The 23,770-nt window shown below is 37.2% G+C and overlaps 1 protein-coding gene across 2 annotated transcripts in view; it reads left to right on the top strand.

Annotated features, from left to right (window-relative positions):
• POLA1 (DNA polymerase alpha 1, catalytic subunit) overlaps positions 1–23,770 on the top strand; it is a 193,338-nt gene that overhangs the window by 107,045 nt on the left and 62,523 nt on the right. For both annotated transcript variants that reach the window (XM_030476397.1, XM_030476396.1), the window contains exon 35: positions 22,951–23,067. In XM_030476397.1, coding sequence (XP_030332257.1) covers positions 22,951–23,067 — 117 coding nt within the window. The remainder of the gene's footprint in view (positions 1–22,950; positions 23,068–23,770) is intronic.

Here is a 23,770-nt window from a genome sequence, read left to right as displayed (position 1 = left end):
CAAACTGCATATTAAGATTTTGTCGTCTTGCAATTTTTGTGTTGAATATTTTCTTTATGCAAATAGAGGGGAGACACAAAATTATTTCATTAAGAAACTGTGCAGCACAGTTTTAATCTCTTAGCACAGGAAAGAAAATAGGAAAATCAAATTTAGTAGATTGGTATAAAACTACAGACTCTGGTAAAACTCCTAAGCCATCTTTCTTTTGTGAAGAAGCATTCAAGGTTTATATGCGTAATTGGGGCTCTGCTTTTTGTGTTTTGCTGCTGTTTTTAAAAGAGTTGATAGAGTTGCAGAATAAATGCATTATGATTTTTAGCTTTTACTCTGAATCCACAGGCAGGAGATGAACACTCTGAGTAAACTTATCTTGGTGGCAAATTAAGGACTAGTCTCCAAATGGTGTCTGCTGGCACAGGGATGAGCTTGCCATTGGATTCACTGCACTTCACAGTTATATAGAGGCCAGCAGATCCCTTCACAGGAGTAGTCTGGAGGTTGTAACATCCATGTTTTCTATTTCCTGGGGTCCTTTCCTGTCAAAATACATTCTTCTTGTGGTGTTAGTAATTATATTTAGGGGTGATTGTGTTGCTATAGTAAGTACTACTTTCAGGGAATTTTTTAATTGCTGTGTTTGCCAGTTAGACCAAGATCTTTATAATAACATAGATGTTATATCTTCTAGTTTTACTATTTCAATAATATTTTAATATGCTGTCTGCCCAGAATGATGTTTTTCAGGCATGGATTATTTGAAGTTTCTGCCTTAAAAATCAGTAACTTTACAGCAAAGTGGAAAATTGTTTGTTGTTAGTCTCCAAAAAGTTTCTTGTAAGAAGTCACATTCAATATTAGAATTTTAGCTTATTTCTTCAGTTTCTGTTATTTCGTGTGGTTTATAACATAGGAGAATAGATGAATATCAATATAGAATCATAGAATCATAGAATAGTTAGGGTTGGAAAGGACCTTAAGATCATCTAGTGCCAACCCCCCTGCCATGGGCAGGGACACCACACACTAGACCATGTCACCCAAGGCTCTGTCCAACCCGGCCCTGAACACTGCCAGGCATGGAGCATTCACAACCTCCCTGGGCAGCCCATTCCAGCGCCCCACCACCCCCACAGCAAAGAACCTCTTCCCTACATCTAATCTAAACTTCCCCTGTTTAAGTTTGAAGCCATCACCCCATGTCCCATCACTACAGTCCCCGATGAAGATATAAAGTAAAAATGCCTTTTATGTTTACATGCTTTTACAATATGCTTATTACTATAGTAACTGCAGGAGCCTATTAGATTAGTATATTATTTTAAAGGTTTCTAAAACATAAATGAAGTATTCTCCACATATTACACCAGAAAATTTAGGAGTCTGATTTTTTGAGGAGCTACAGACTTCTTGAGTGCCCATGCCCATACATTATCTGTGTGTGTGATCATTATTCCATTAAAAAAAAAATCTCAAAATCAGTGGGAGAAAAGGGAAGCAAAACTACTTGGAGTATCAGCTTAAACTTTCAGACACCTTGTTTTTATATGGATATGTGATCTGACTTGAATTTCAGTCAAAGGAAATCTAAAAAAAGGAAATCTTTATTTTTACATATATATATAAAAGTGGATGTGTGTTGCATGTATGAATATGTGTATACCGCTTATGTATCTGATGGAATCTGGGAAGCAATTGTAGTTGGTTGGGTTTTTTTCTAAGAATATAGACAAAATAATCTGAATTGTTCTTAATGATTGCTTTTCATTTTCTTTCCCACCTTTCCCATCCTCTGACCTCTCTCATTTTTCTCTGTTGCTGTCTTCTTGAGTTTTGATAAGTTAATAATATCTGAGTTGTGCTAAAGCTAATTTAAAAGAAAAAACCCCTTCAAAACACTGTAACGTGAGTGAAAGTATTGTCACATGTTATAGAAGTTCCTGGCTTAGAACAGACATGTCTAGTTTAAAGATAGGTATTTGAGGAGAGAAAGATTTAATTCATAAGGATCAGAGGTAACTAATCAGAAGAGTCAAGGTAAATTATTATGGTTAAAAATACTGGATGATGGGGATTGTCGTAGATGTCTGCATTTTGCTGCAGATTACTCTTTCTAAAGATAACAGTCTGCATTAAGTCACACCTCAGCATATACGAATGGTATAGCAGTCTTCCCCTGTGGCACTTAAGTAACTGTATTGGTCTAAGGTGGACTTTGATCTCATGTGTTTCTCATCATGCAAGATGAGAAGAGAGTTCTACCAAAACCACCTCCATGTTCCCCCACTTTACATCTATAAATAAAATCATGCCAATCAGCCCAAAGGGCTTGCTGCTGATAATGTGGGCTGGGGTAGGAGAGGCAAAAGATGAAAGATTTGTAGTTGGGGTTTTTTTGTTAGTTTTGTTTTTGTTTTTCACCTTCCCAACCATGTAATAATACATGCCTCTGATGGATTGGGTGATGTTTTCTTTTAATAAATAAATGTTTTCCAAGAATGTCTTCAGCTGTCATGTGGAGCCTTAACGTTTTGGTTTTGTTTCTCTCAGGTTCACATGTCTGAAACTTGTGTAATATTTTGGTTATACTAACTTCTTTCTCTCTTAAATAGTTTTGCCATCATTCAGTGTGTCATACATTAACTCCAGTTAGTTTCCATTTGTGTTAGTAGTCATAAGTCAGTATCTCAAAACAGTGGTAAGTTAATATGTGAGAAAGGTGGACACCATTCTTAGAACTAGATGCAGTGTTTCTCAGGCAGCATATACTGCTGTCCTGCAGCTGAGCACTGGGCGTTCATCAGCACAGAACTTCTACAGTGGCAAAAGCCATGAAAGACGAACATTTATTAAAACTGATTTTCAAGGGGAAGATTTCATTTCCATTATCTATCCCATAGGGCTCTCCTAAGAGTGACTTGCTATAAGCAGCAAACTTAGCGTAGCTCTGAATACTTCATCATGAAAGCTGTGGAGAATGGGATAAACATTGGGAATTATATTGGGGTTTTGCCGATACCAGTCTCAACTTACTAATGTGGCCACCAATTCATTCATTTTAATATCTAGCTTAGTTTTTAGCAACCAAAAATGCCTGGGTTGCATCCTCCACATCTATAATAGCAAATTATCTTAAAATCATAGAGGGATTTAGGGTGAAAAAGGCCTAGAAGGTTGCCTGGTCCAGTTCTTCACTTCAAGGAGAGCTATACTTGAAGTTAAATCCAGCTTCAGAGTTGCTCAGGACCTTGTCCAGACATGTTTTTCCTCACATTCTTGGCCTGGCCTTCCTGGAGATCTTGTAGCTGCCCATCGCGGCACTTCATCATGTGCTGCCATGTGTGGCACATCTCTGCAGTCACTGTGAGTTCACAGGTTTGTAAGACTGTGGATGGAATTCTAATTCTTCCTGCTTGTTCCCTGTGCTGCATGTCCTTGTGTAGAGACATTTGAGATGGGCTCTCAGTTGTGCTGCCTTGAAGGGGAATGTGGGAGCTTCACCATTATGCTGTCCCCTGGGTGTCTTCTTGCTGCTCCTGTACTGTGACTTCTCTCTAGGCTTTGGTCACCATCCCCAAAAGGCCTAGCTTAAAGTCCTCCTTGTTAGGTTAGCAAGCCTGATGGGAAAGATGCTATTCCTCTGCTTTTGGAAGATGGATCTTATTGCGTCCCACCTTGTTACTGGGGAGAGCAAACCATCAGTTTCCTCAACCTGCTGGCAACACTGCTTCATACAGCCCAGGATGCCATTGACCTTCTTTGCCATGATGGCATTTTGCTGACTCATGTTCAGTTTGGTGTCCACCAGTTTGTGTCATCAGCAAACTTTTTTTGATAAATCTGATAATTCCAGCTGAGGGTACACTCCACCCATCATCCAGATCATTGATGAAGATACTGAACACTTCTCAATCTCCAGGCTACACTGCTACTTACGGGCCTCCAACTAGGCTTTGTTCCACTGATCATCACCCTCTGGGCCCAGACATTGCACCAATTTTCAGTCCACTAAGTTTTTCCAGCCATTGGCTTGTATTACTCCTTTCTTCTCTAGATTTAATACCCTGTGCTAGCTATGCTTTTGTCCCATGAATATATTTACACATTCTGAGCAAGTCATCTCTTGGTCTTCTTTTTTGTTGGTAAGAGACTGCTCTTCAAGTTCTGTTGCTGTTACATGTTTTTTCAAGGCCTTGAAATGTTGTTTATGGCTCTTCAGCATATCAGTCATTTTTCGTTTCTTTTTTTTTTTTCCAATTCTTGTGTATGTTCCAGTATCATTCTCACCAATACTTTTGAAGAAATTCGCCTCAATACTCATACACAGTTTCTCAGTATTGAATCTCCATATCTTGCTATGTCCACCTTTAAACCTTATGTTGAATAACTTGCCTACCATGACTCCTACAGTCATTCTACCCATTCTGTAGGTGTGAACTGTAGTCTTTGTTCCCGGTGCGTTAGTTTTGTTTTGCTGTACATGTATTTTGTTTTGAATAAGCACAGTTTACCAAACCAGTTTCCTCATCCTTATCATTATTCACTGTTCTGCTTTTGTCATTTGTAAATTTTAACTGAATTGATTTCTCTCCTCTACTAATCACTGATGTAAATGTTGAAGAGTGTGAGTGTAACCTTTCCTTTGTGATACATCATCAGAATCCCTCTCTATCCCATATTGACAAATGCTTACTTGACTGTCATCACTTTGTGATTCATGGATAATTGATTTTTTTGAGATGTTTCAGCTTTGCACCTCTTAATCCATTCCACATGTATTTTATTAACACTGTGTAGTGCTAATACTATTGCAGTATCCTTTGGAAGTAAATCAAATACTGTTCAAGAGATTAATTATAGTACATCTGCCTTTCTCAGCTAAACTTGTAATCTTATGAAATAATGAACTGTCATGTTTGGTTGAGGCTCTTCTGTAGAAAAGCATATTGGCTGATGTTAATTACATGTCTGTTCTTAAATTCTTAATAATTTAAAGTCCCTATCAGTATTTCTGTTGTGGTTTTTTTTTTTTTTTCCTCAGGTTAGTGTTAGATTGATGCATACTAATAGTTATATGGATCGTTCTAGTGTACTTGCACAACTATTTCAAGGGAAATCAGCATTTTGGTAGATACATGAGTCTCAGCCTCCTGAGGTAGCTTCAAGCATTGGGAATTCCAGCAAGTAATGGATCTTCTTAGCTCTAATAAGACTACAAAGTTCAAGCATTTATTATATGAATATGCTGAATTTTGAAGGACTATTAAATATTTTATTGCTAATAAACCAAAAGACAGTTCTGCATCTTTATTTTGCTGCTAGACTGTTACTGCGCTTACTGGGGTTTTTTGTGCTGTCAACAATTTTGTTGTTTTTGTCACATTATAGACTCAGTTCTATATTCTTAGTTAATAGCTGTCTTAATTCTTCTTATTAGTGTTTTACTTCAGAAAACTTTTGATTTATGTCAGCAGCATCCTACTTTCAGTCTCTGTTACTTATACATGTGGTTTATATATTCTACCAAGTTAAAATTTGATTGTAATTTTCTTTACCTTAAGAAAAAGGACTTTCAAGTTGATTGAAACTGTTCTTTTACCCCTATGAAATATAATCAGGTTATAATACTGGTTGTTAAGTAGTCGCAGTGTTGTACTCCAGTAATTTAATTTTTCTTTACCTGATGTAACGAAATTCAGAATTTGTTTCAGATGTATCATTTTTTTTTGGTAAGTATTCTCTCTAGATGTTAGAAAATACTAGTTCTAGAGACTTGGGGCAACAGGTATGCCTACCACAAACTCAAAGCAGCGACACTTAACAGACAGCAAGTAACAGGTAACATGTTCTGCTCTTGAAAGGATGGTCTCTTGGGCCAGACCAATTACAGTATTAAGCTGTTGACTGTAAAGGTCTTGCAGGTCTCAGCATCAGGTAACCTTTTAAAAAAGGAAGGATAGTGTATTTGAAGGATCATACTTTACCTGCTGTTTGTATGCAGTTTGTTCTTCCTGAATGCGATTTGCTAAATAACTTTTAGTATTATGTTAAAAACAAACAAACAACCCCAAACATTCTCTGCGATAGAAATGTCCTCTTTATTTCATTTGCTGTGTCTGTCACCAGAGTATAAGCAAGACAAACCAGACTTCCCCATTCTTAGATTTTTTAGTTCAATGAGTTTGTGACAGGCCTGTATTTCTGTTGAGTTAACTTGTTTTGTTTTGGTTTTTGTTAATGCTTACACAGGAGCATCAATTGCTTAATGTCCATCTGGTTACTGTAGTTGGTATCTAGAATAGTTTAGATTAAAGAAACTCCTGGATGTCTTCTGACCCAACCATTCCACTCAAAACAGGTCCAACCTTGATGTTAGGTCACGTTGTTCAGGGAGGTTCTCCAATCTAAGGAAGACCATTGTGGATGCAGGCAGATCAGTTTTATGCAGCCCTTTTTACTACTCTTAATGTAGCCCTATTCATGCCAAGTAGTCCACTTCTGTGATAAAGGAGTACCGACTGGCTTCACCTAAGTCCACTTGAAATATTTTTAATAATCTATGGTTTGCATAGACAGTAATATCTAGATCTAGATATATCTGTATCTATATGAGTTTATATAAGTTATTACATTTATAGACTGGTGCAGGGGGAGGAGAGGGAGGGAGGAGAGGAGAGGGGAGTGGCTGTGTATCAGAGACCTTTCAGTTTGAGGCTTGTCAAGAACAGCAGCCAAAGGATTGCACTTATTTGGTCCTTAGTATTTTCTTTGCTGCTACTACCATGGCTGCTATGACTTCTTAAAACAAAACCTTTTATGTTGTTGTTTTCTCTGAACACTTGTCCTAATCTATTAAATACTGCTTTGAGGCTAGTAAGAAAAAAATTTTATCATGGACTACAGTTTGGAAAACTTAAGATGTAAAGTTTTAAAACATTACCACATTTTAGATGTGTAGCTCTCCATTTTGTATGCCAAATCTGTCTAAACCTTAGTTCTAGCTGAAATTTTAACCTAACATGGATTAGCACTTTTTCAAGATTAAAGAAAACATGTTGTTTCTACCTTAAACTAATCCACAACAACTCTTCTGAGATGCTGTTTTTCCTTTCTGGCTTCACTTGGGTGCTTGAGATCTAACAGATCAGCCTGGGTTTTTCAGTGCTTTCTGTTCTTCATGGTAAGTAACAGATATGCTCAATTTTTAAGCCCTTGAAAAAATAATTAATAGAAAAGGCTATAAACTCTCAGAATTGCACCTCCCTCTGACCTCTCTTGTCACAGTATCTAGCCTGCATCTCAACAGTGTGCCATGTATGGAGATTTTCCCTCAAAACATGTTTGTAACATGGATATTGATATGGCATTGAGTACCGCATGTTGCTGAAGTCAAGAACTGTGCCTTTCTGAAAACTGAAATGGGAAAGGAAAATTAAGGCCAGGGGGAGGCAGGACAAGAGCTCTCTTTTCTAAAAGAATACGCAGATCTAAGGGGAAATTTGAGAGAAACCTAAGAGGAATGCAGGAAAGAGTTTTGGGCAGGTGTTGAAAGTAGTTACAGGAGTGTACGGGTAGATGAGGGGAGGCTGAGGAGGAAGCCTGACTATCTCGGAACAATTACCAAAAGGTTTTTTGAGGCTTCTGAGTGTCTTGCTTGATGTTCAGCAAGAAGGAAGTAATGGAGTTATTTAAGGTGGAGTTAAGTAGGGTACTGTATGTTTATTGTCTCATAATAAAGTATGGTACAGATTTAAAAAAGAAAAGGAAAAAAATCGCACGGAAACACAAAAAACCCCACCAAGTATGATTGCAAGAATTGAGATTAGATGAGTAAAGAGACTAGACCTGGCATATGAGACTGGAGCCGCATGTGGGTAGATGTAGAGGAAAGTAAAAGCAAAGAAGCTGTATTGAGTGGAATTGGCTGAATTAGAATATTCAAATGGGGTATCTGCTGGATAAACACCTGGATAGGCAGGTAGGCTTGAAATAGTGTGAGGAGGCAGGCATGGATGAAGATCGACTGTGAAAATTTGGATGAGAAAAGCAAGAAATTATATTTGAGTGTGATTGTTTTAATTAAAAAAAAAAAAAAAAGTATAAGAAAATTCCTAAGTCTTTACCTACCTCTGCTATAGACAGATACCGGGCAAAATGTGTGGCTTGCAGAGCAGGTAGAAATTCACTGTTCTTATGGGTTACTCTGTTTATTTCACGCAGCAAAATCTGTGTATTCCTTTAAACCCTATTTTGAGGAAGAATGGGCAGAAATATGGAATTTTTTTAATTTCTTTTATTTTTTTAATTTAAAAATAGAAGAGGCATCCTGATACTGCAGAGTTGGACATTGGAAAGTTGCATAATTGTAGAATGAATACTGCTCACGTAAGTTTAATCCAGGTCATTTGTGTATGGTGTTATCCCATTCTGTCTTTTTTCAGTACATTGCAGCCTGTAGGTTGGACAGCACTCATTAGATGAGCAGGTAGTCTTTATTTGTTTCTTCTCCGTTGCTTAGTGGATGCCCTTTACCAAGTGCACTCTGAAACTTTGCCTAGAATTATTTATTTTTCTCATGGATTTTTCTGTGGCACACTTCACTGTAGGATCAAGTGGCTCTCAAAGAACATCATTACAAGAGCTGTGTAAAGCAAGGGGACAAACTATTATTCTTATTTCTCAGAGAAATGAGGTATAAAGGAATGAACATTGAATGTGTTCATAAGTGTATTCATAAGTTTGAGTGCCAAATTTGTGAAGGAAGAACCTGATTTTTCAGAGTGTGTGGTATTGTGTAACTGTCCAAAGTACAGCTTTCAGATTACAGTCGGGTCTGCTCAAACTTCAGCAGTGTAGACCTTCAAATTTCACTGAAAACAGATTCCTGAGGTGAGTTACTGTTGTGGTTCTGTTGTGAGTCCTTTCAATGAACTGGAAGCGACTTGTCCAGCAGCGTGGAGGATCTGTGAGCAGAGGCAGTAGTGTGTTTCAGCTCCTGGGGCCAGATCCAGTTGCCTTTACTACTTTATTTTCATATCTTTGATGTTACTACATACTCTTCAGTGTTCACAGTGCATAGGGATGCAGCAGTAGTCTTGTTTACTTTGCAAACCTGCTTTATCCTAATGGCAGTCCAATAATTTAATGAGAATTAAAATACAGATGTAGTCCTTTAACTGTAAATTGGCATACATGATTTGTGTGTACAGGGAACTGAAATGAGGATTACATCGACTTCTGAGTGCATGCTTCTTGCAGCTTTATGTATTTTTCATATACTCTGTATGTGAACATCCATTGCTAAAGGGTGCCATTGTGTTTTGTAGGACCCATATGCATATATCTGATGACAGAATTTGGCCAGTATAGAGCTATAACTTGTTTTTGTTAATGGTATCATGAAAATTAGGCTCTCAGCCGTTCAGTCAGTTCACTGTGGCATAATAAATATTTCAGCAGAGAAGTCATGCTCCAGTAATATATAGCAATTTTATTGTGAAGTCAATTAGTAACATGTATTAGACTGGTTTTAGCAGATTTTTTTCTTAAGCAAAATTATTTCTCTATATTTGTAACATATTCCTGAAATAATTGGTTTTAATGTGGTTCCTTGAAGTCTTAATAGAAGCCTATGCTGTAACAATAAGTTCCTTACAATTATAAAGAAAATAAGTTAAAATTATTAGTTTATTAAGTATATAATACTATTATTAGGCAAATGTTTTGATACAGTAGATATTCTGTTGCAAACCACCGATCTGAAAATTTTAAGGTAATTTTTTTCCTTTTTAAGAAGCAGTTGCTTCCTCTGCGATTTTGGATTTTAATTGTGACTTGAGCTTTCATGTCTTACTACTGCTGGCACTGAGAGAACTTGAGCACTAAATAATTTACTTAATTACCTGCTATACAGAAGCTGCTAATATTAAAAAAAAAAAAACAAACCAAAAAAAAAAAAAAAAAAAAAACCAAAACCAAAACAACAAAACACCGAACAAAAATGCCATCTCATCTTTAGGTCTGCTATAGACAAAAAAAAGCACAGGCAGGGTAAGATGACTGTAGCTACCCTGTCTGCTTGGCAATGTCTTCCTCCTCCCCTCTCTCTCACTTTCAGTTTTCAGTGTAATGAAGAGCAGGAGAACAATATTCTGTAATTAAGGATTCCATTAAGTTGAAGAAAAGAGCAAATGGAGTTGTTTGTTCTCCTAGCTGAAAAAATTTGTCTGGGGTGGGGGTTAGTGGTAGTAGTGTAGAAAGAGGGAGAGGTGGGTGGAGAGACTAAGTCAGGGCTGTTTGTTGAATATACTGTTAAGGACTGTTACCATCCTAATTAATCAAGTTAGAAATTACAGCTGTAGTCGGTTTCCCCCCAATTCTTGTTATCAATTTTCTTCTCTTTTGAGACAAAGCAAATATAAATTTTGTGTTCATTTGTCATTCGTTCTTTGACTTCAGCATCTCTGAAAATAACAATGTAGCACAAAAGACCAGTATTTACCTAGTTGTAATGTGGGTTGCCATGGTGTTTTGCAAATTATTGCAATTATGTTCACCATGCGAGTCGCCCTTGGTAACTGGCGAAAAAACTGATAATCCTGTTTTGAACAAAAGGTCAAATTGCTGAATAGAAAGTCTTGATTAACTAAAAGATGTACAAAGTGGAATTATTTCCTACCATTCAGAAATAGTTCTTGATCGGGTTTGGGGGAGGGGGTGAGTAAGTACATCTGATTACTGAAGTACAAAGCATTGAAAGGATGTTGTCTTGAGCCTTTCATGTAGTCTTAATGGTGGCTTTTTTGTCAAATTTACCCATTTGCGGCATTGAAAGAGGCAGCTGCATTTAAGCTTGAGAGATGGTGCTTTTTCAAGAGTTCAGTGCATGGAAAGTTCTCAGCAGTATCTGCAGTTTACTATTAGACCTTCAGCTATTAAAACTGATGTGCTGCATTTGAGCCCATAGCTCTTGGTGCTTGTAAAACCCTCTGACTGATGATCTAATAAAGTGCTCTTACCGGACAATCTCTGATCAGAAACTGTAGAAAAAAAATAAAAACCACATAACCACAGCTCTGAAAAGGATGGGGCTAGAAACACATGGCTGTACTGAAAAGTTTGCTTTTGTAATCTGCAGTGGAAACATCGGTAAATATGACTGTGGTTTTAGTTTAAGTACTTTAAAGGCTCCAAAAATATTTTTTGTTTACATTTGCACAAGTAAAAATCAATCTGAAGAGATTAAAAGTTCTTCATAATCACCAGTCCTAAACAACTGCTTACAAATATATAGAGGGAATGTCCTCTTCCATGGTTGTATTCAAAACACTGTGATGGATTTCCTGTGCTTCAATGCTGTGAATTTCCGTTCCTTTTTCCTACTTTTTCCTGCTGAGGGCGGGTGAGGTAAGAGGTGAAGAGGATTAAGCGTTTTTCTTTTTTAATTATTTTACTTTTTGTTTTTAAAGAGGTACCTGGAAATTAATTCTTAAAAGTTTGGAGAGCCTGTGTGAGAGCAGCATGAAAGCAAAGTAAACCTGAACAAGTTTGTGGGTTTACATTCTGCATCACCTAGCAACCCCCTGGCTCAGCCAGTTCTCTTGTCTGCCCCCAGTCCTGTTTACAGACCATTCAGACTGCTCTTCGAAACCATGAAAGATATTCAGTTTCATTAGTGCCATTCTCAAGGAGAAAATAATTAAACTTAAATGAACAAACACTGCTTAGCGATGCTTTAAACTTTTCTAGTTTAAGGTGACGAGACCGTCGAGACCACTTTCTCTGCCATTACCTTGCACTCCCTTGAGCTCCGCTAAACTTGCATATCTATGTATGAGCATTATAATTTGTAAAGTTTTGAGAACTGTATTAACTCCTTCAGTATTTAAAGATGTTCATAACCATATTGCAGAGATAAACATTTCACATAAGCAATCTTTTTGTCTCTTTGCCAACTTGAAATGTATACTTGAGTTGACAAAACTTATTGCCGCATACATGAGTAAAATCTCTGTATGTTCTGTATTACACCTAATGTCATATTGAACTTCCTGCAAGGTAAGTCTGTGACCAAGGAAAAATTCAAGGGCTGGACAAATGTTTGTACGGAGAGGGAAGAGGACAGAATTGTGGAAGAAGCTGTGGGGGGAGGGGTATGATTTTAGCTTTGCAGCCAAAGTAGAGGCACATATTTTAAGAAATCTTGGATTCTTAGTGTTTGTATGTTGCCAGATTCTTTAACAAGCAAGACATGGATGGGCTGTATGAGTTCTTTGTGCTTTGTTGGCAGTTGACAGACAAAGCAAAATTTATTCTGAAGCAAGGTACTGTACTTAGTGGTGACCTATTAAGCCTAAGAATGTGGTTTGCTTTGAGTTGTGTGAATAGGGAGAATATTTTGCAGAATGGACTTGAATATCCTTCTAGAGGTTTGAACTCTCCATACAGAAATTCATAAGACATCTTTCACTGATCCTTTTCTCAGTGTAGTTTTTCACATGTAGTCATTTGAAGTATTCCTTCTCCCACTTGCTTGCTTGAAATCCCATTTAGCTGTTTTCAGATTGTCTTTAGTAAAATAAAATTGTTGGTAATTGGTGGTTCTCTTTGTGAGTGCTGTGTTAGCCTGTGAACACTTGTGCTCTACTTTCAATATTTTTGATGCCTAGAACCTTATTTTACTGAAGATAAGACCAAGGTATTGGCTTTGATGTGAAGTAAAGCAGAACATACTTGATAATTTAGTTTATAATCTACAACTGTTAAGGTTGAAATTTTTTCACTTGTGGTGCTATTACATGTGTTTAAATGAGGGCCACTGTTTGCATCAAACCTATCATAAGGATTTGGAGTGCTCTATTATCCTTTCAGCAGGCTGATGACAGAGCCTGGTCTTTGCACAAATGAGATCAATAAGTTTCAAATAACTCATATGGAACGGCATGTGACTGTACATTTAAAGATGTCTTAAAAAAAAAATCAATTTTTAATAATATGTAAAACTCTTACATTGACCTACAAGATATTTTTCACTTCTGTCTTGTTTGATAATTTTTGTTTAAAGCATTTTTTACGTTAGCTTGAGCATTTGGGTTCTTTTTGGCGGGAATAGGGTTGCATGTCTTGCTTTCCCCATGATCTCCTGCTTTGATTCCTCCCCACCCCTGAGACTTTTAATGGTAAAACTGATATGATAAAAAAATACTCCAGTAATCTCCAGTAGATATTACTCTCAGAAGTTTTCTTTCAGTCTTGGGTGATTTCTTCCAAATTATTTTTCACTTCTGGGTTAAGAAGCAATTCAAGTTCTATTATTTTGGAGTATCCAAATCACAAAATATTATTCTTGAAAATCTATAAACTTTCATTTTCAGTAGTCTAGAAATAGGCATATTTTGTGGCTGACTTCACATCAGGACCTTGAGGTACACGAGTACTGAAAGAACTCCTAAAACGTATGCTTATGGGACAGAATTTTGTTTTAGGCTAAATCCTCTCAAGTTTATGTTAATTTTCCATAATATCCAAAGGAAACTAGATTTGGGTCTTTTCTTTGGGTGTTTTACATCAGAGCAGCTGGGTGCGAAAGGTGAGCTTCACTTTTTGTAATGGCCACCTGGAACGCAGCTCAGTGCTTTTATCAGTCTAGTATCATTGGCTTTTCCAAGATAGACACTTTGTGTTCTTCTGAGAAACTCGGGTGGAATTTATTTCCTCTCTCACGCTTTCTTTAAGGTAGCAAGCTAGTGTAGCTACATTGCTCTCAATTACAGTTTGTCTGGTTGCTTTGGACCTTCACAGTCTGGTTCTTTGAAGGTCTCATTGACTCCAGTTGCCTTTCAGTCAGTTTGGGCTGGCAGCTTTCCAGTGGGGAACTCAAACAACAGATATGAGTGTCTCTGGGAACAGGAGGTGTCAGTAGATATTGTTTTGGAGAGAGTATCCTTCTCTTTTACCAGGAGTACTGTCTCTTTGGGTGGTAAAGTGGTCATTTGCCTTCTACTAGGAAGTTGTTCACAAAGACGCTTCAATTTGATAACATCCATTAATGTAGTTCCTGTGATGATAATATTGGATATGTAACCAGCCATCTCCAGGATCTGTACTGCTTTCAAGTAGTACACTTTCAAAAGCAATTCATATCTCCTTGTTACTATTCTTTCATGTAACAGACGGTTCTGTATTTTTCCTGAAGGATCACATCTATCCATTAATCAGCCTGGATCATGCTGAATTCAGGAGGAGCATAATGAACCATCCAGGAAAGGAATTTCCTTTCTTTATAAGACTTTTTTTTATCCATTCCATCCCACAGCTGAATTCAGATCATTTATATATAGGCCAAAACTCAAGAAGCTCTGAAAATGAGAAAGTGCTTCGGGAAGAAGTTGAAATCCCGTCTTCAACTTCCATTGAAGTGAGGCAGCATGAAATGGAGTGTGAAATGCTGTGGTCCCTGTTTACTTTTTCCCTAAATTGGATGACCAGGTAGCATCAGACTCTAAAAATACTCATACTGGAAATGTAACCTCTTTTTTTCTGGATGAGAAACTAGCTACAGTATTGAAGAAGAAAAATGAATCTGAATATAATGGCCAAGAGTGAGTGGATAAAATAGTTCTTTACCTTGTGATCTGAGTAGTCATATACCACACTGCATCTATGATCAGGTCTCTTAATGCACTATAGTTAGATTTATATATAAATTTTAGGAACGCATTTCGGTTGTTGTTACTATAATAGTTACTGAAACTATTTGCATTGCTTTTTGAAATTTAAAGCCAAATGTACACAACACCTAACAAAATACCTGACAACATGGAATAAGCATTCCCTAGGTAAGGGATTTGAGCTGTAGGATAAATTTATAAAGGAACTTATGTGAATCTAAGGTGCTTCACAGTTCTAAGCATATGCTGCAGTATCATTCTTTTCAGCTAGAAGAAGCTTGGCAGCATGTTTACCATGGTACCTATCCCACTTTAAATAAAAAGACAAAAGCTCTAGTCAGCCAGCATCAGTAATAGACTCTTGACCCAGCTCCTTTTATAAAACAATTTATTTGAAGAGTGTGAAAATATCAAGGAACTTATTATTGGGAGGTGATTAAATGTTACACTTAGGACAGGAGTATAAAGCCTTAAAACAAAACATCCTCAAATATCATCTTTGGCTTATAAACTCAGATTTGAGTACAAATATGATAGATAACTTCACTTTAATTTTTTTTTAACTTAAAAGTTTCAGTTATGCCTGGCAGTTCAAGAGAACTCGCACACACTCTTCATTGTTAAATTATTTTACATTCTGAAATTCTAGGATGAAATTCAGGCATATCTTTTCTCTAGTGAGTGATCTCTTGAACCTAACGTTAGGGCTTCTGACTTAGTACAATTTGATCTCTTTATAGTAACATACTAAAGAAGTGGAAAGAACTTTTGCAATAATTTCTTGTTAGTCTTTTGCAAAGTGGAAAAGAAGGTTGGAATGACTAGTATATCAATAACGATGTCTATTCATATACTACTTTGAGATCTAAAAGTGTCTGAACCTACTTACTGAAGAGGCTTTGCTGGTCCCCTAGATTTCCCTCAAAGATATAATGAGATCCTTTTCATGGTCTCACAGATATTTTTTATTATTGAGAAACTTTCAAACAATGAATCTATGCCTTATGTCTAGCAGCAGTAGAATTGGTTTCTTTTTAAGAGAGGTTTTCTGAGGTTTCTACCAGGTACATTCCCCCATGAAAAACTAGGATTTTGCCTGAAGAACCTGAATTAAGCTGGACTTCACATTGGTAAGGGGTGAAGTTTCCCGTGTGAAATCTTATTTCACTATTTAAGATAGCATCCCTGACCTGAGGGCTTTCTTCCTGGGATTGTAGCAGTGGCAGGTAGGTGTCACTCGAGTCTGTGTTGTCTACTGAAATTCCAGTGCATGACACTAGTTCTCACACTGTCATCCAGATTTCCATTGCTACTGAGATCTCAGCAAGATGGGGCAAGTGCATTGGATCAAGTCACTGTTATTACTAGAGTATTTCTTCGCTCTGAACAGGCAAAAAAGCAGATTAGCCGTTGAAATTACTTAAATGTAATTGGGTTTCAGGTACACAGCAGAGAAACTTTCTTGTCTTCACAGCAATAGTTCCTCTTTAAGTTGATATTGACACCACCTTTGGTGTTCCAAGTGTAAAGTGGTGATGTAATTCTCAAAAGATGGAGTTACTGCTAATAGTCAGACACTTTCCAGAGAATATGAAACAGAAGTTTTGGGTCAAGTTCTAATTCCTGAGATGTTGTATAGTACTAAGGAACATTTGTCTATCTGCTCCCCCAAACATTCAGACATTTACAGAAGACATAGGTGGAAGAGGGAGTACTGATCTGTGATACAGAACAAGTTATTGCAAATGGAACTGATAACTTGCAGGTCTCTTAAGTCATGTCTGCTGTTGCCACGAGAAACTTCATATAAAATATTTCATAAAATCTGCTATCTTTTAACATTGAAGGGGAGTATCAGTAGATCTGATAGTTTACCCAGTAATACAGGGATGGTGGAACCTCATTCTACTACTGAATCCTTCGACGGGATTTAAAGCCTGTTTGATCAGATTTGCCCTGCTATCTGCTATCCACGATAATGAACATTGGCAGGAAAATGGGATTTGAAGCCTCTGGTGTTGGAATTATTGGAAATAATATGCTTTTGTAAGAGTAGTCTGAAAGGAAAGATCATTTTAAAGTTAGAGTGGCTTGATTAGTAAGTCACAATGATGGCAGAAAAATTTCATTGTGTTGTGTCTCATTCAGCCTTCCAGAAGCTGGTTTGCTGATCAGTGACATGAACAGCAAGCTTTTGCTGATTGAGTAGGAAAGCATGTCAGGTTGTTTCTTACACTTCGCTTCTGGAGGATTTGATGATTTAAGGTGAGAATTTTAGCTCTGCAGTGAGGAAGCTATGGATTTTTGGATCCAGTGTGCTTTTGATGTTAGGTATCCCAGCCATCTGGACATTGGACGTCACCCACTAAGATCCCATTTTCAAAAATCCACATTAAGATTGTCTTCAATGGAGAGCAAAATTGTAGAGAAGCAAGCACTAATTACATATTAAATAGAACTCCTAAGTGTCTGATAGTGACCTCTGAATAATTTTCAGTGCTTCCAGCTTTTTTTCTTTCTACTACTGAATTTTTTCATTCTGTGTGAACTTTTAAAGCATTGTGGTCCCTCAACACCCAGACTGTGTGAAGGCAGGACCCAGGTACAGAACTGAAGTGTAGAGAAGCACATCCAGTCCTCCACTGCAGCAGGCAACCAAGCAACATTGCAAACTGTAATTTGTAAAAACTATTAAGATAAAGCTCCATAAATGTGTGTTGTTGACTCTTGCAAGTTCTGTTTGAAAGGCTGTTCCGAAATCACTTGCCTCTGTATTTTGGGGTAATATTTATAATGCTTGTTGATCACTACAATGCGAGAGGCTAATTCTCAAGAACAGACTTACAAAGAAAGAAAATTACTTTTGACTTGCAAATTTCTCCCCATTAGCTACAGTTTGTGGACATAGTACACTTCAGGGATTTTCTTTCATATTGTGCATTTACTTGGGGGGGGGGGTTTGTATACTTTTTTTTATATTTTAGAATGAACTAAGCATTTGCAGACAGAATGTTTGGAAATGCTAGGGTTTTTTTTTTTCCCTATCAACTTGTATTTCATTTCCCACAGTGTTGGAGATACCAAGTAGAACAAAACTGAAGATTTTCTATTATGATTTTGTTTGATCTATTACAAATTAATTTACAGACTCAGTGATAGCTGCTGGGAAATGAAGGATTGGTTTTGTTTGGTCAATGAAGACAACAGGCATGGATCAAATAAGGGTTAACAATAATGCACTTGAACAAATTGAATCGGAACATAATGCATGTATTGAGTTTGATAGCAACATGCATGTCCGTGGAAAAGTTTTTTGTTTAAAACAAATCAAGGCTATGGCTTAATTATCAAAGCAAAACAAGAGACGTAAAGAGCTACATGTTTCTGATACTGCTTTTTTCAAAAATAGCTCCCTTCACACAATTATCTACATGTTTAATTTCCATGCATAATAGCAACAGTTATTGTTGTCATTTCTTAAGAGAGATTAACAGATAGTAAGTACAAACAAACGCAAATAAGGCCTGAATAGAGAGGTGACAAAGAAGAAAAGACCTCTTTAATGTTAATTATAACTGGTAGGAAGTCTATACAAATGACATTAACTGTTTTCTATATGAATTGAAGGGATATTTAGTTAGTATCTATGCAACACGTTAGGGTTTTTTTATTTAGGCAACACTTAGATCTCCATATTTGAAATACAATTTATTGAGAAATGTACTCTTAGTGAAAGTTGTGTGTTTTGATCATATTATTTCTTAGTAGTTGAAAACAAGTGTAATAATAGTAAGCTGTTACATTTGAATGCTTATTTTTATCCTAAGCTATTGGTTTTAGTTTAAGGAGGGTTTTTCAGGGTTTTTTTACCTGTATTTTGTGACCGGCAAAGTTTCCAGTGCTGTCTTCAACAGTGACTGCATTAGACCAAAACAACTGCATAAAGAAACTTCAAATGTATTCAGTGGTAGTTTCGGTGGACCATCTAGGCATTGCCTTGTAAGATAGTAGGAGCAATACCTTGCAAGTGGAGTACTCCTTTGTTTCTTAATTGTTCGCCAAAAATGCCAATAGGTGGCAGAAAACACAGTTGCTTTTATCATGCATTATTTTCATGGTTGTCTATTTGTGAGTATTTTGCTCAGCTGAAGTTGGGATGCTGCTCCCATTCCAGGCTTTGTTTTTTCAGTTGTACTTGCATTCCCTAAGTAAGTACCTTACTATCTGGCAGTTTCCATACTTTGTTTTTCTAGTACACTAAATTGTTTCAAAGTTCAAATGTAATCATTTAATATGTTTTGAGTCATGAGTGTTCTCTTTGTGCACACAGAATCTTTCCATAGTTACAGCTGAAACAATTATACTCTTTAACCGGAGGGTTTTGGAATGGCTGAGGACGCTTTCCCTCCACGCCTCCCCCTCCTGCCTGGCTGTGTATTTTAAGGCCCTGTTTGTGTGAGGCTGCTAACAGATGTTTCATAGGAAGGTAGAAGTACCACATAATAAGCAAATATCGCATAAACAGCTTTCCACACAGAGCACAGATTTTGTCTTTAAGAATTAACTTGATGGAAGATCTGTGACAATTCATTACCCTTTCCAGGAATGTTTTTGTGTTTTCACTCACAGTGGCTCTAATGATATTCTCAGAACTCACATTAAGTGAGTGCCTGAAGATCTCAATGCTATCCTTGAGTAGCTTTTTTTCAGTAGAAAGTTATTCCATGTCTTTTAAAATTGAGTCATTTAAAAACTGTGCAGCAACAGATTAACACCTTTCTCTTTTAGAAATAAATCTTAAGTTCATTTGCAAAACCCAAGCTAAGGACTAGCTTTTTCCCTTGAGGCTCGTTTGTGTCTGCTGACTCCAGAAGATACAGGTCAGGTGTCTATGTTAGGTCAGGTCCTAAATTAGAAATTTTCATGGTGAAGTGTCTGCTGATGAAGTAACTTAGTCTTGTTGGGCGACGTCTATCTTTCTAATGTCACTTGCGAAATATTTGTCATAAATAATTTGTATGTGACATGGCAAGTAGTACTATGACTGCTAGAGCAACAGTTGTGCAAGTGACCAAAATTAAATCCACAGAAGCTTTCTGAATTCTTGGAATTTTCTCACCATGCAGTATTAAATATGTAATGATTTACATTGTTAATCTACATAACAATAAAACAGTAGTGATCAGATACACTGATACTGTTTTCTAAAAAGCTTGCTCTGATTTTGGTGTACCTGTATTTTGTTAAGAGTCTAGAGCAGGATTTGTTTCGTCCCAGAATCTGTTAGGGTCTTTTGGGAGATGCTTTTTTCTTCCTCCATTTACGATAAATAGGGTTACTATTTTAGTCTGGGTATCAGGCTTTTAAATATCCATAGTTGGTGAAATGAACCCTAGCTGCTTATTTTAGTGGACTCTTTCCATTTTTGCATTACGTACCGAAGCATACATGTTAGGTAGTGCTATATACCTTGCTGTTGGCGTGAAGTTGCCCATAAAGTTTTCCTGTCTGCCCACGTGGGCATAAAGGCTCCTCTCTACAAGAGCACCAGGAAGTGTTTTGGTGGGCTTGACACCAAGTGGGATAATATTGAGCTTATGACATGGCCAGAGAAACGGTGAAAGAAGAAAGGTCTCTGGAATAAATAAAGTTTTGTAAAAGATTTGAGGATTCGTCTTAAACAAAGACTGAATCAGACTTCTAGTACTTTCGAAAGTATTCCATTGTAGAAGAATATATTTTCAAGTTGAAGAAAGGGATAAAGCTGACAAACGTGAAAGAACACAGTGTTCACAGAACAAACTACAAAAACAAACGAAAAAGTCTCTGCATACTCCAGTAAATGGTAGGAAAGACATTGAATAGAAAAAACCAACAACAAATAAAACCAACAACTGCAATAAAACAAAACAAAAACTTTCAAGAATAGACATAGTCAAAGCCCATTTTAACAAGGTTTTGGAAAATGGAAAACTAAAATTTATGTATTCCTCCACACAAATTCCAAAGCATTCAAAATAAACTCAAACATCTGTCTTTAAGCTACTGACATAGTCATATTGAATCAGGATGCTGCATTACCAAGGTACAGAATATAGATTCAGTTTTGGCCACGCCAGTGAGGAAAAAAGCGTGTCATGTCCTATGAATAAATTTGCTTTGTTAGCAAGCCAGAATCTCCACAAAATGAAAGCCAGAAAAGGTGTATAGTTGCAGGCTTTTGTCACTGACTTGTAACCAAGATGGTGATAGTGACAGCATTGCTCTGATTGGAGGTGTGGAAACTGGAAGGATAGGAAATATGATAATAATTGGAAACCTGAGTTGCCACTGTGGAAATTATGTAGAAGTCACTGCCAGAGCCTAATGTTGGGACTGCTTGTTAAAAAGCCAGCGAGAAGGGAAGCAAGCAACTTCTTGAGTTGTTGTCCTATTTGTAATATTTCTGTCAAAGTACCAGGAATCCTGGTATGGTTAGATTAAACTCCTTTGCAGGAGCAACGGAAACAAATTTTGGAAACAGGCAGAAATAAACAGTCACTATTCCCAACAAAGAAACAACTGCTGATAGTCTGAAATGCAGAATTTGACAGTGTCACTGCTCAGGGGTGGTAAAAGCAGGAACTGTTGGAGAAGAGTTACAGAAAGACTTTGTGATACCAAGTTGACTTGTCAGTTAATAATGGAAGATTAAATCCTCCACCAAGTAATGTGAAGTGGTGCAGATGCTAAAAACCCAATCTTAATTTTGCATACAATGTGTGTATTTACTTATTGGTGAAGAATAATTTTATAATTCTTGGATAATAATGAATATCTTTCTAGAAATGACTGCTCAGTGCTCAAATAGTAGTGCTTTAGGCAAACAGAACTTGAGAACAGAAAAGAGCGGAGGACAGGATGGTAAATACTATCTTGTTTCTGTATAAATTCGTGTTCATCTGGCATGCTGAATACAGTGTGCAATACTGGCTTCATCTCCCCCCCCTGCATTTGTCCCATTTCCCCCACCCCCTCATTTCAGAAAGGACCTGGAAGAGATTCAGAAAAGGGCAACAAAGATGTGGAGTGGTTTCGATGCAAGGAACAACTAAGTAAATTAGGACTGTGGTTTGGATAAGAGTTTGATTGCAGATGATGTGATGGAGGTCTATAAAATCATGAGTGGCATGGAAAAGGTGAATGCAGAATGATTATTCCTAGTCTCTCCTGATACAAGAACTAGAAAGCATTAAAAAAAGAAAATCTCCTTTTTTGTATTATTTTTTTTTATGTGTTCAAGAAAAATAAGATACTTCTTCATATAGTGTGTAGTAGTTCTGTAGGATGTTGTAGATGCTCGAAGTTTACATTGGTTCAAAAAGCACTTCAGATTCGTTAGGATGGGGGTAGTAATGCATCCATCATCACTGAATGTAGAGACAGTGATTCAGGAGGTCCTTGAGCCATTTCCAAAAGCTGGGAAAATCTTCTGGAAAATTTCTACTGCGTGCTTTCTCTTACGCTGTTCTTTAGATATCTGCTATTGGTGGGTTTTAGAGATGAGGTGTGGCATTGGTTTAACCTATGGTTGGACCTGGCACAGAAGGTACATCCTTACCAATCCCAGAAGTGTTCTTTCTTTTGTACTCTTAAGAGAAGCCTTCTGTGTGTCTCCCTGTGCTGTCATCGGGCAAGCTGGCTCAGATTTTATTTCATTTTAACTCAGCAAATTGTTATTTTTTTCCTAAATGAGTCAGTTTATGTTGAAATCTCAGTAGCTTTCTATTAAAAAAAAAAAAGAAAAAAAAAAAAACCCAACTGAAAGCTTCTGGCTGTCACCAGAAAACCTAAAAGTTAAAACTGTTTTTCCCCTCTAAAGTGCAAGCAAGGAAATGACACTTTCAAATTTAGTTTTACAGGTCTCCGTGTCTTGCAGTCTGGTCTACAGAGTTGTATGAAATACTTCTGTTACATGTTAACATAGTCTGAACTGAAGAGCAGAGGTTGCAGTATGTGTTTCAAGGAAGGGATGACTGCAGTGTGCAGAATGTGTGATTTTGAAGCAGGAAGACTTCAGCTTTGTTCCCTGCAATTGATTGTGTCCTTAAAAAAGGACCTTCACCTCTTAATACATATTATAGTATATAGCTGTACATATTGTAGCTTCACAGAGAACGTTGAAGTTGGGGATTTTTTTCTCCCTTGAGTATGATTCATTGTTTAGCTGGCGTAAAAAGAAGCTATAACTTGAATTCATGGTAAAAATGTGGTTTTTTTTCTATGTCCTCCCTTTCTTCAGGGTTGGTTAATATGTGAGGAGCCAACTTGCCAGAATCGAACCCGTCGGCTTCCCCTGAGTTTTTCCCGGAGCGGCCCTGTGTGCCAGGCTTGCAGGAAGGCTGTTCTGAGACCAGAGGTGAGTGTTTTAAGACAAAGCTTTGGCAGCAGTGGAGCAGGATTCTCATGAAGCTCATCTCCCTCTCAACTCTGCCTTTGAAAGGTAGAAGAATTAAGCAGGATTTTTTAATTAGTTTATTAGTTTAAAGAGGACTGTTTATGCTTTTCCTACTCCACATTTAAGCTGCATCCTCATTGCTGTGAAGGAGAGCATGCCATGCAGCTGCTGTGTTTGGAAATTTTCCAGTTGATGAGCATTTGGTCAGCAGACTAGAATTTGCTGGAATGTTTCTGCCAGAATACAGGTAAATTAAAATAGACAAACAAAAACAACCTTCTGAAACAAAACCAGCTGCCTGCTTTTCTGCTGACTGGTTCTCACCTGACTGAATTTGGTCCAAAGGAGCTTGAGGTGGGCTTTCATGCCATCTTCTGGGGATACTCAAAGGCAGTAAGTATTTTCAGGAGATGAGAAGTTCTGGGTTCTACCTGTTTGGATTTGGCTCCATGCCTGAAAAATGGGGAAGCTTTTAAACCTCACATGGAGCTAGATGGTCTTGTCTTCCAGAGTTCAAGGCTGCTTGCTCCACCCTAGCTGGTTGGTTTTTTTTTTTGGATTCTGAGGTTAAAAGAAGCTGATTCTATTTCAAGTTGTAAAATTCTGGTGAAGGATTTCAATTTCTTTCTTAGGAAAAAGAGTACAAAAATGAGGTTAGTATTTA

The sequence above is a fragment of the Strigops habroptila genome, chromosome 2, assembly GCF_004027225.2.
Source record: "Strigops habroptila isolate Jane chromosome 2, bStrHab1.2.pri, whole genome shotgun sequence".
NCBI lineage: Eukaryota > Metazoa > Chordata > Aves > Psittaciformes > Psittacidae > Strigops > Strigops habroptila.
The sequence above is the reverse complement of the archived record's forward strand: the minus strand, read 5'-3'. Positions and strand labels throughout refer to the sequence as shown.